At 35.7% G+C, this 13,355-nt stretch overlaps 1 protein-coding gene across 3 annotated transcripts in view; it reads right to left on the minus strand.

The window, feature by feature from the left end:
* The window catches only part of CERT1 (ceramide transporter 1), a 123,005-nt gene that overhangs the window by 34,215 nt on the left and 75,435 nt on the right, over nt 1-13,355 (minus strand). For all 3 annotated transcript variants that reach the window (XM_043470694.1, XM_043470692.1, XM_043470693.1), the window contains 2 exons: nt 12,615-12,772; nt 7,951-8,043 (listed from right to left, as the gene is read on the minus strand). In XM_043470694.1, coding sequence (XP_043326629.1) covers nt 7,951-8,043; nt 12,615-12,772 — 251 coding nt within the window. The remainder of the gene's footprint in view (nt 1-7,950; nt 8,044-12,614; nt 12,773-13,355) is intronic.

Here is a 13,355-nt window from a genome sequence, read left to right on the forward strand (position 1 = left end):
CCCAGGGAGAATCCTCAAAATTGTTTACAAATGGATTACCAAGTTGGGAGGTGGGAAGCCAATGGTCTGACTAAACTGACCATAGGTGATACTTGAAGCCTGATAGGAATTTGAGAGGGCTGGCTGGGAAGAGGCTCTCCCCCCGCCCTGCCCCCTGTAAGCTAAATGAAGGAAAGAAAGATTCCAACGTAAGTGAATGGGTATGTCAGTCCTTTGGTGTCACTGAGATGGCCACCCAATTCTTTGAGAAAGGGGGAAAAAAAGCGCCAAACCAAAAAACTTATTTTACAAATCTAGCCTTTACAGCACCAGAAGTGTGGCTCCAGAAATAATCCAAAGCCCACCAATCCTTTTACCACTCCCAAGATCTCCCCTATTTATCTTAAGAGGTTTGTAAATAGAGGGAAAAAAAAAAATTCTGGCCTTGAGGCGGGGTAGACAACTTGTTACTTGACTTCTCAAATAGAAATGTTAAGTGTCTCTCATAAATACTAGTAAAAAGGGTTCAGCAATCTAAATAGGTGATCTTGATTTGTTGCATTTGGCAGAAACCCAATTAGAATTCAACCTCTTTTATAACTTATGGATTTTATATCACTACACCTGATTTCTGGCTGAAATTTAGTAACAGGTACTATGAGGTCTCTGCCTGTGTGTTTTCTCATATCTATATATGAGTGCTGTAGATGTGTGGTACTGTCAGAATTATTTGGTAAAATAGCTCTATTTAATTGGTTTAAAGGCAATTAAGCTCTTATGTAAGTGCTCAGAAATATATAAGAACCTGGTCAGAATGAATTTCAAGTTTATATGGTCCATGATATATTTAGTACTGACTTAGAATATCTGTTATTAAGTTAGCTTAAGCTTGTTGCCTTAATTAATACAGACATGTCTTTAGAGCATAATACTTTCATTATACTTAAATTTACTAGAAATCAAATAAAATCTTAGTATTCCTGTTAGAAAATTGTTCAGCAAGGAAAAATAACAACATGATGAAACTTTTAACCCTTCAGGAACAATTTATGCTTTGGGAATGTCTATATAAAATACTCCTTCTGGATTTTGGTAACTTGAACTTTAGAGTTGTGCTTAATTAAATTAAATAATGGGAATCCACTGAATATTCAAATCGTTTCCAAGTAAGATATTGGGACATTATTTACAGAACACAGGTTTCCTTTTGCAGAGAAACTCCTAAAAGGTACTTAAGAGGATTATTAATATGACGCCACATTAAGACATTTTCTGTAAGAAAGTGAATGTTTTCTAGAAACAAATAGTATTTATAAACCGGCTAATCTAAAGAATAATGTAAAAGATAGTTTATAAGTGCTTACTTTTTACTAGAAACTAGGTTTTAAGGTTAAGAATTATAATATTACAACTAAAGCTACTAAAAGAGTAAGGGAAACATTTTAGTATGCAAGGAAGATGGGAAGCATGTTTTCCCTGAAAGAGTACGAGAGGGACTTCCGGGGTGGTCCAGCGCCTAAGAATCCACACTCCCAATGCAGGGGACCCAGGTGCAATCCCTGGTCAGGGAACTGGATCCCAGATGCTGCAACTAAGAGTTCACATGCCGCAACTAAAGATTCTGTGTGCCCCAACTAAGACCTGGTGCAGCCAAATAAATACACAAATAAAAAAATTTAAATACATGGATAAAAAGCATGAGGAATGGAAAGGCTTTTTTTAAAAGGGGAAGATGGGGTAGTTTTGTCTTAGAGCTAGACGGTTGTTTCTGAATGGAAATGAAAAAAATGGAAAAAATAACATGGATACAGAAAGTTGTTAAAGGGTTAAGGAAAAGGAACACTGAGAAAAGAGTTTTGTACATGGTTGGGAATGGCTAAAGACTGAATTAAGAAAATTATTTTTAAAGGTAAAGTATACGAACTTTGAATTTAGTTTTCTAAGAAGACAAAGTTTTCTTAAAACACTGAGCTGCTTTTAGTAAGAGATAGTGTGAGTTTCTTTGCCTTTTGGTGATTTACAACAACCTTTGAGCTTTTTTACTGTCATGCTGGTTAAATGACACTGACCTGTGATCCTATTTAACCAGGTTTTTGAAAGTTTTTGGTATTTTTGACAAACTTTCCAAAGATCAACTTCTAAGTGAAGTTCACCGGACCTTTAGTTAACTTTGAGGTTTTTCAAAGGGTCCCTGGTATATCTCAAATTATTTGTTTTCTCTCCATCTCAGAGAGAAGAGTAATTAAAAACTGGGCTTATTTGGTATGTTAAATTGCATGGGAAGCATTGTCAAATTTGAGTGGTGATAACACTTCTGACGTCCTATTAAATGGGTAAATGTTATTACTAGAAAGTCTAGCTTCACTGGGGGCTCAAACAGTAAAGAATATGCCTACCATGCAGGAGACACAGGTTCCATCCCTGGAGGAGGAAATGGCAATCCATTCCAGTATTCTTGCCTGGAAAGTTCCATGGACAGAGGAGCCTGGTGGGCTACAGTCTATGGGGTTGCAAACAGTTGTTTATGACTGAGCAACTAACACTTTTATAGAAATTCTAGAAATTATGTGGAACTCCTAAAATGTCCTGGTAACATGTTATCAGTTATAATTCTAAAAATTATCTTAAATTGTTTTATGTTACAGCAGTAACCAAGTTTGTCAACTGGAGTGGAATCAGGTCTTTACCTTAACTTTTCAAATCTTTTGTAATTTATGGAAAGTTATTATTTTACTCCAATATCCGGGCAAAAATATTTCATCTTCAAGAAGAGTCATAAAAAGAACAGTACAGAAACCTTACAAGTACAGGTTTCTGATAACTTTCAGATCATACCACTGAACTGGCTAAGAAATTAAAGACTTCTGATGGAAAACTGGATGGTTTCATAAAACTGCTAACTGAATATTGAGATGTAGGATTAGTCTCACAGGACTGAATGAACTTATGAGTATGGTTATAATTTTTTTTTTTTGTCTGAAATACTATTCATTTTTAATCTGCTTTCCAGATATAAAGGAACCCTTAAATTACACCTCTGTATATAGAACTAAAACATTTATTTTTTCTCCCTACCTGATCCCTTCAGAATCTGTAAACTCTTAGGTTCCCAGCAACTTAACCAGGCATACAAGGAAGGCCACCTACTAACAGGTGCAGGAATCTCAAGGAATTCAGAAACTCACCTAAACCCAGCACCCAACTCTACATTTATCACAGGCAGAATCCATGACACGCTTTGGTGTGGCTTTCCTGGCCTTGAGAGTTTAAGTTCAATCTGAGATTATGGAAAGTTCCATCACAGCCAATTTAAAGAGTCTATGTGGTCAATTAATCAGACATTTTGTGAACAAATTAGTCTTAATGTGGCTGTATTTGGTAGAAATTAGGGTAATTTTAGAGAGAGAAAGATAATGTTTAAGTGGATATTACATTCTAGTTTTATTAAATGAGGTCTTCACTACTGCCTAAGATTCTTTTCTGAGATAGTTTCCTTGTTGTCATATTATTGTAAAGTTTAGTTATTAAAAGGGCACTTGAAGTATGTTTCTGAAGCTTATCACAGTAATTTAACTTTGGATGAAGATCGGATGTGCCATGACCTACAACCAGGAGATTATTCCTACTGGAAAAGGTCTCAGATAAAGGACTCAGTCACATTAGAACGGACTGTATTAGGCCTCCTCTCCTAAATAAACTGCAACTCCTATTTCTGACACCTGACTTCAACTTAAAACAGTATTACCAGACCAGCACAAGAAGACATCTGAAGGAGACAGCTAATCCAAGATGCTGGACCAGCTCTGTATACTGGTAACTTTGATAACTGCTTACATTCATTTTTTGGTGGGGTGGGGGGGAACTCATACCTTTGCTTATGAATCAAATGTATTTCTTTCTTTAGTTCAGTCACGCAGTGGTGTCCAACTCTTTGCAACCCCATGAACTGCAGAACGCCAGGTTTCCCTCTCCATCACCAACGCTGGGAGCTTGCTCAAACTCATGTCCATCGAGTTGGTGATGCCATCCAACCATCTCACCCTTTGTTGTCCCCTTCTCCTCCCACCTTCAATCTTTCCCAGCATCAGGGTATTTTCTAATGAGTCACTTTTTTGGTTTCAGTTTCTTTCTTGGACTCAATATTTGCAAGTTTAAAATTAATCTAATCACTGGCTTTGGGGCCAATTACCCATGTCCCAGGTTGCCCTGCTGAATTTCTCCTCTCCAAGGCTCTAACTGGATGGCCCTTGGACATTTTATTTTAAAGAAACTCTAGCACCATGCAAGCTAATATCACTGCCAATATCCCTAAGTGACATGCTCTTACCTGGCCAAGTAAAGATGCCTATTCTCAATCTAGCCATAAATAGCCCATTTCATTAGATGGTGAATATTGGGTAGCTCCCACAAGGACACAATGGATTTACAGAACAAATTCATGACCTTGGTTTTTCCCAGGTTGGTTAGGAAAACACATAATTCATTTCCCTTGGGCTTAAGGTCCCTTATGGGTAGCTTCTGTCAATCTGTAATGTGAGTACACTGGTTCCTATCAGGTTTCCAATGGTATGACCGTTTGGCCACAATATCTGATGACACATGAAGATCTAGATTTCCACTTTGAGCAATCTTCCTCCCAGTTTAGGGGAAACACTAGGAAAAGAGTTCAGTTTAGGAGGATCTTGGCTTAAATCTCTATTAATGATGTTGTTGGTCCTCCTGACAATTTAAATTACAGTTTGTGGAATTACAAAATGATAGTTTCTTGCCTTCCATACTGTGTGTCACTTGCTAATAGTAAAATAATGATGTCTAAACAACTTGAATTTGTAGATCACATCTATATAGTACTCTATAAATTAATGGGCATACATAATGCACATGTGAGGAAATTTGGGTTAAATCACATTGGACAACCTGGAATCGGCTCTCAGTACTTGTTGAACATTCTGCTGGTGTAACTCCCCCCGCCAAAAGAGAACTGAGCTATTGGGACCCAGCTTAGAGAGACATGATGGATTTATCAAGGGCAGGTGAGCAACAACCCTGGCGTCAAGGGACCAAATATTTGATTGCCTAATGCTCTCTATCAAAAGGTTAACAATCAAAAGAGGGAAACTGTGAAATAAAATTAGTATTTTATGGCAAGACAAGAAAAATTTAAGTGTCTTTTTTTTAAGTGTTTTTTAAAAAACCTTTTTTTCTGCCCTTTGGCCTCCCCTTTCCCTGCTACTATATACTGTATTATCTGCATCTTGCATCATGACCAAATATTCCCCATCAACAAAAACACCTGCCCGATCCTAAAGCACAACGTTCTCCTAGCACCAACTCCTTAAAAGATAACCTTCCTTCTTGATCTTGGAGTGAGTCATGTTACCTACCAGTTTACACTTGCAGAAGAGAACTGTGTAAACTGTCAGTATTACATCATTTAACTTGATGTAGAGACTTCTGTCTCAAAAACACTTCTAATGGATGAACAGTTCTCAGAGCTTTCTGAGATGCTGTTCCTGGTTTATAATCCTCAGTTTGGCTCCAACAAAAATGTCCATTTCTTTCTTAATTTTTCATCAACAGAGAATTGATGAGAAAAAAACTGAAGTTCCCTTAACTATTAAAAGAGAAAGAGGGAGGTGCATTTCAACTAGGTGGGAAAAAGATGGTTTAGTCAACAATTCCAACTGGATTATAAAATTACAGACTCCTCCATTACATCATAATTTAAAAAAAAAAATCAGATGTGTTAATATACCTAGAAGAGATCATTAAAAAAAAGAACAGAAAATATAGATAATTATTTGAAGTACAGTGTGAAAGGATTTCAATCTAAAATGGAATCTGACGATATGAAATGGGAATCTCATGCCTGTACCTGAAGAACGGAACTTAACTGAGAGAATGATTTCCCGTAAACCCAGATCAGCAGAAGACAGAGCCTTATCTTCAGACCGACGACCATCCGCCAAGTCTCTCTCCCCATCGTCAGGCCAATGAACTCACTGCTTAGGCTCTGGCTGGACTTCCCTTGTCTGTACTCCTTGCCCATAAGAACAGCTGGCCCCGCAGCCTCTACAAAACTGCCTGTAACTTGCTACTTGGCATGCATTTCCCAAATCATAATCTCTGCTATTCCCAAATAAACTCAATTTCTGGTAATTTGAGACTGCCTCAGTTTATACCTTTAGGCTAAAAAAAGAACACTTTTTAAAACATGAAAAAAACATAAAGATAACTGTATCAAGACTGTGAGTTAAATACAAGAAAGTATAAAATTTTACATGGCAAATCTAATAAGATTTTTTTTAACTATTAAAAAGAAGAAAATAAAAAAAAAAAAAAAGAAGAAAATAATTGAGAAATGAAGTCAGTCCTGTCCATCTTCTAAATCAAGAGAGGAAAAACACCCAAATTCTAACAATAAAAATGTCAAGGGATGTGTACAAGAAAGCCACTAAAGAAGAAATGCAAATAACTAATAAACATTTTAAAAAGAAAGCCTAAATTACATCAATAAAGCAATTTCATTAAACTAATAAACATATAAACCTATCACAAGGACCCTCCTTTTCTTTCCTCTGAAATGACAAAAGGGGAGACAAATATGAAATCATATAGTAAGTCCCCTACGAACAAACAAGTTCCATCTGGAGAGTGCATTCGTAAGTCTAATTTGTTCGAAAGCCCAGCACAGTCAGCTCAGGTGCCTAACGAACACAGCGCCTAGGCAGTGCTGCGCTGTGGTGAGTTACGCCACCTGTCACACAGATAATGTAACACTAGAGGTCACAAAGGCACAGCCGCTTGTGGAGGGCGCACGCACACAGGGCAGCGTGCATCACACATCTGAGCCAGCTGACGTGACGGACATGCCGGTGCATCTTTGCAGTGAGAAAAAATAGGGCAAACTGTAAAGGCCCACAGTTACCCCCAAACAAACCTAAAACAGCAAATCAACCTGCTCAGCTTCAGAATAAAAATTAAAATTTTTGTTTTAACAGCTAATATTTCAGTAATCTAGACTTTAAAATCCAAGACAATAGCTGATTATGTAATTTTTATACATTCTAGAAGGAATGAAATGACAGCTTATTAATTTAAAAATATTATCGCTCGAGACTTCACACTATGGATTTTCACAGCTGGAAATCAATCCCAACATAAAAAATATTGTCAATAGCGGGTCTTTTTTTCCTTTCTAGAATAAGAACGGCAAGGAATTTTTCTTCTACTTTCTTAAATACAATCTAATGTCTTTTTTTTAAACATTTTACTTCCATGTCAATGATACTCCTTGCACTCCTACATGTGTGTGTATATGGAGACGCAGATTCTACTAACTGCTTAACAAATAACAAAATGGGTAAAGAAGCTGATTTCAGACATTTTTCAAACATAAAGGTGAGGCAATTAGAACAGTTCATGCTCTGCTATGGATAAGACCTCACAGTATACAGCACAGACTAAAATGCTTCACCAGTCAAGTTCTCGGGAGTTTTCCTCTGTAGGTTGCTTTTATTTAAAAACACAAAAAGAACAGAATTAGGGACCTCCTTGGAGGTCCGTGGTTAAGACTCTGCAGTCCCAATGCAGAGAGCACAGGTTCAATCCCTCGTCAGGGAACTAAGAGCCCACATGCTTCACAGTGTAGGCAAAAAAATAATGCATCTATTGATTTCAAATAATAAAATTTAAAAAAAAGAAAGAGTTACAAGGTAATATCAATAAGTATAACCCTCACAGGCTAGACAGAAACTTGTCCTATACAGTAGACAGGGCCAGTAATGAGCCTTTTAAAGTTTTGTAGGAAAAAAAAATCTTTTCAGGGTAAGCCTAGCATATATATTATAAAATATTCAAAATATTTAAAGGTTACAAAAGCATAATATAAAAATCACTTTTGTGACATAAATATATATTATGTTTTTTCTAGGTGTTTCTTTTTCTAAGACCAAAACTGTAATTTCATACCTCATAATCTGGTCCTCCAAAGTGGGATTTTTTCTTAAGTTCTGTCATGGCATTTTTGTATGCTTCCTCCACCCTTCTTCTCTTCTCACTTTCCTTTAAAAAATAAAACCAGATGAAGAATTTATCCTGTGACATGGGATTTTTTTTTACATTTCACCAAAATTTTATAATTTGGCCAAAAAAATAACTTTTACTCCTGTAAGAATTTTCTTCTGCTAAAAAAAAAAAAAAAAAGAAAGAAAGAAAAGAAAAACATGAGTATTCTTCTGCCCAAGAAAACACTTTTTTTCTGGGCCATATATCACATACAAGCTACCGTTAAGATCACCTACTAGGTAGGTCTGGAGAAGAAGTGGCAACCCACTCCCGTATACTTGCCTGGAGAATTCCATGGACAGAGGAGCCTGACAGGCTGCAGTCCATGGGGTCGCAAAGAGTTGGACATGACTGAGCACCTAACACACACACACTAGGTAGGTTATATATTTAAATGGACTAAGTAACTACCAAAGTGTCTACATGTCAAAAAAAAAAAAAGAGAGAGATAAATTAGCATCAGAGAAACGTCTATAATATATATTCATGTGTCTGTTTCCCCCAGTAGGAGCTAAATTTATTTTGTTATAGAGAAAAAAAGCAAGTAATGGATGCCAGGAAAAAAATAACTCAATAATTGGTAAAACCAGTAACTGCAAAAAAGATACTCTTAGGAGATGTTTCTTATACTTTCCAACTGCTGGATTAAATTATTTTAGAGCTGAAAAAGAGCTTAGATTTCTACTTTAACCTTATGCTTTTATAGATAAGGAAGGTCTATAGCTCTCAGAAACTGCTAAAAGATCCAAGGACAAAATTTTAAAAGGCTGGCCTTGGCACCAACCTCAAACTTTCTTTTTTAGAACAATGGACTGCAATGGATCAAATCTGGTATTAAAGCCCAACAGAATTACTATTAATATAAAGAACCTAACACCTTTATTCCTTCACCTCAAATATTTAAGGGTTAAAGTACAAACAGAACTCACACAGAGCTTAACCACTTCTAAAAACCCATCTGAATTAAGTTAGTGCAAATCAATGAATTAGTATAGTGGGCCTACAAACTGTTGTGTACTGAAATGAAGACAGGACTACAGAACCATCAGAATGGCTAAAATTAAAATATAAAAAATCACTCACAAAAAAATGACAATACCAAGTGCAGTCAAGGGTGAAAAGCAATTAGAATTCTCACTTACTTGCTGGTGGGACTATAAACTTATATAACTACTTTGGAAAACTGTCTACCTCTATACACCTAAAGCTACGTATACACCTCATGAACTGATAATTCTATTGCTTGGTATATGCCCAAATGAAAACAGTGCATATATCCACCAAAAATACACATAACAATGCTCACAGCAGCTTTATTCACAAGAGCCAAAATAAAAAAATGCCCATCAGCAGGAAGAAGGAAAAATCACAGTAAAGTCACAGAATGAAAATGCATCATATAATGAACAGTATACAGGAATAATACTCTATAACAATAAAAAACAACAAATTATCACTACAGGGTACAAGATGAAGGAACTTCACAATCAGTGTTGGGGAGGGGGTAGCCAGACAGAAGAGTATATTTTGTATGATTCCATTTACATGCTGTCCAAGAACAGGCAAAACTAATCTATAAGGATATATTAATAAGTTAAAACTGTGGTTACTTCTTGAGGCCGTGGCATGGTATGGAGTAGGAAGAGGCATGAAAACCTGGGGGGGGGGGGGGGGGGGTTATAAAACTTCCATGTTTTGATTTCAGCAGTAGCTACAGGGGAGTATACATATGTATAAGACTCATCTGGCAGTACATTTAAGAGTGGTACCCTTCACTGTACATACATTAAACCTTAATTTTAAAAATCAACAAAACAAAAACACACAGAACAGCAATAACACTAGAAAGACCTTGAGGAAAGTGAATAAACATGTGAAATTATACACCTGTGAATCTATTAATATAAGCAAACATCTTTGATGAGTAGGCTTTCTCTTATTAACAACGAAAATTGCCTAATCTTAGAATTCTTGGACATAACTGGCTAAAAATTAAGTACACTTCTATAAAAGAAGGAATTATTTATACAGGTAACTGGGAAAAATCATCACCACTGAAGAATATTAAATTATTTAACTATAAGAACAATGGATATAATGTTAGAAATCTACATAAGAGCTATTAAACATAAAATTGGAGACTATAGAGATTTACATATATATTATACATATCTACTATATATGTATATCTACTATATACTAGATAAATATATATTAGAAATATACATAAAAGGTATACAGCTATTAAATAGCTATTATTTTATCAACTATCACGTATTTAATTGCTCTCATTAGATTTTGACATCCTTCAAGAATGACTTCCTGTTCATTACTGTTTCCTCATTTCCAGCTTACAGTTTAGCACACAACAAGCATACAAATACTTCTTGAAAAAAACACAATTTTCAGTTAAACCATATTGTTATCATTGTACTTTCCTTCCCAATTATATCAATTATCTAAGTGAAGTGAAAGTAGCTCAGTCGTGTCCAACTCTTTGCGACCCCATGGACCATACAGTCTATGGAATTCTCCAGGTCAGAATACTGGAGTGGGTAGCCTTTCCCTTCTCCAGGGGATCTTCCCAACCCAGGGATCGAACCCAGGTCTCCTACATTGCAGGCAGATTCTTTACCAGCTGAGCCAAGGACATGTTTGTTGATAAACAACTCTCTCTATTCAAGAATTTCCTAATCTTTACAGTGTGTGCATATATATATAAGAATATATATGTACATACATACTAAATATATGTGCATATACTGTATATGCACACATGCATTTACATTTCCTGCAAAATGTAACTGGGACTCTATATCAACCTTGAGAAAAAACGTGATGGTGGAAAAGGTGAATGAGACTTGTAAGAGCACTATAAATTACAGTTGTTTGCAGATTTCAATTAATACTACCATCTTTTGTGCTGTTATTTGGCTAAATATGGTACCAAAAAAGTGTTTTTTTTCACAGATTCTTTGATACAGTCTACCTGGTGCTACCCAGTAAAGAAAGAGAATGGATAAGATTACCAATATTGAAGACAACTACAAATCCATGTCCCTTTTCAAATAAGAAATTTGATTGCCAAAAAGATGGGGAAGACATGTGTTATTAATGGATTTTTTTTTAGGCAGTGTCGTTAGAGCACATGACTGGAGATGGTGACTCTCTAGGGAAGGATTAGTAGACTGGGGGTGGGGGGCGGGATGGGGGGTGCTTAAGAGAAAGCTACCAAAAAGGTTTGAATAAGCTAATCCAGACAAGTTGAAAGGTTCTCTTGAACCGGTAGTCTAGTGAATTCAAGGGGGTGTCCTGTTTTCTCACACTTTATTTTTGTGAATTAGTAAAAATTCACTATGATCCACAACTGAAATCATTGATGGTATAACAGTTTGACTCCAGAATAATAATGAAGTACCTGTATGTATCTTAAATGAATATTTTTACTGCTTGGTTTTAAAAGAAAACATATAGTCAATCAACCTGGCTTACTTTCACCTGCACCCGAGAATATGCGAACCTTTTTCAAACATCAAGCGCTACTAAACTATAGCCATTCTGCTGTTACATCAGTGATGACACTGCCTTCCTTAGTGTTCTGCTCAAATTGCTAAGACCTCCAAATACTGCAAGCAGTATGACTCACTGATGGGTGATCGATTCTGAGTTAAAATATGGAAGAGTAAAATTCTTCTAATTCTGCTCCTTAATACCTCTAGACGAGCCTCTAGCCTCAGCTGCTGCTTCTGTAAAATGATGGCACTGAACTACGACTAATTCTCTAAGATACGCTTTGGTTCTAACATTTTTCTGATATTAAATTATAAACAAAAGTTTTCCTACTAAACAAATTCACTGAGCCAAATTCTACTTCACACTTACAACTAAAGATTCATATTATAACATTATTATCAGTGCTGCAGTTTAAACAAAGGTAGGGAAGGGGAACAGAAAGCAAATGTTCAATGAACAACAAAATGTGTGTTATGCGACACCAGTGATGTTGGAAAACATACACAGCCATGAATGCAGTAAGTTAATATTTAACTTTATAAATCGGTATTTTTTATATACACCAAGTAGCTCATATAACTTAAGTATACATTCATGTCTTAGACAATAAAGCTGCTGCTGCTGCTGCTGCTAAGTCGCTTCAGTCATGTCCGACTCTGTGCGACCCCATAGACAGCAACCCAGCAGGCTCCCCCGTCCCTGGGATTCTCCAGGCAAGAACACTGGAGTGGGTTACCATTTCCTTCTCCAGACAATAAAGCTAGGAAATGTTAAATGGTTCATACTTCTATTCCAAGCATTACTATTATCATTAGAAAAACTTTTATGTTAAAATCCAATGAAGAACGCATACCATACAATAACCAAATACATAACCAATGAATCTCATTAAAAAAATGAATTTAAGATGTTCTCAAGTTTTAGAGAATTAGTACCACCTGCTACTTCTAACAATCCAAAAGATCTTTCCCTAAGAAGTTAGTTAGGTTTAAATGTTTGATTGGTATATAAAGAAAATCTGATTATTTTTTTAAAAGAAGAAAAGATAATCTTACCTTGTCCATTCTCTTTTGCCAGCTATCCTCACGTTTTACCATTAACTCAATACAATGAGAAAGTGTAGCAAGGATTCCGGCAGTAGTTGCTTTAAAAGTTATCGCCTCACCTTTAAAGTCTATACCATTAATTCCTTTCGGTGTTACATGTGGAAATACTGGGGAAAAAAAATTATTCACTATAAATCTTTGTAACAAAGAAATCATTCCTCATTACAACTTAAAATTAGATATTTTTTAGAGAACTATAAGAGCAGAACTTTCAAAATGGAGTTGCCTTCCTGTTGGCCAACACTTAAAAATTTCCATCCATCTCTATAAAGCAAATAAGCTTGGGACAACATATGCACTCTCAAGTCCTTTTCTCTGATTCTGCTTCCTGAAACCTGTTTGCCAAGCTGTACCCAGTAAATAATTGGTAAAAGAAGTAATAATTTAATAATAACAGATAGCCTAGAGTGAGACCTAATTATGGCAAGAACTACCTTATATTTTGAGAAAACCTGAATTTAAAAAAAATATCTGAGGAGAAACTGCTGAAATGAATAAGGTAATATAAAAAACTTAGGTAAATGTCTGAATATAATTCTGGGACCAATGCATACATAAAAATGGTTATGTTCATATATTATAATTTTAATTTAAAGTTAGTCTTTGAATTAAATGAACAATCTTAAAAAAAAAAAACTCATAAGATGCAAACAAGACAGAATAATATCTTTAAGCTTTATTCATTTATTT

Source organism: Cervus canadensis, chromosome 6, assembly GCF_019320065.1.
Source record: "Cervus canadensis isolate Bull #8, Minnesota chromosome 6, ASM1932006v1, whole genome shotgun sequence".
Taxonomy (NCBI): Eukaryota; Metazoa; Chordata; class Mammalia; order Artiodactyla; family Cervidae; genus Cervus; species Cervus canadensis.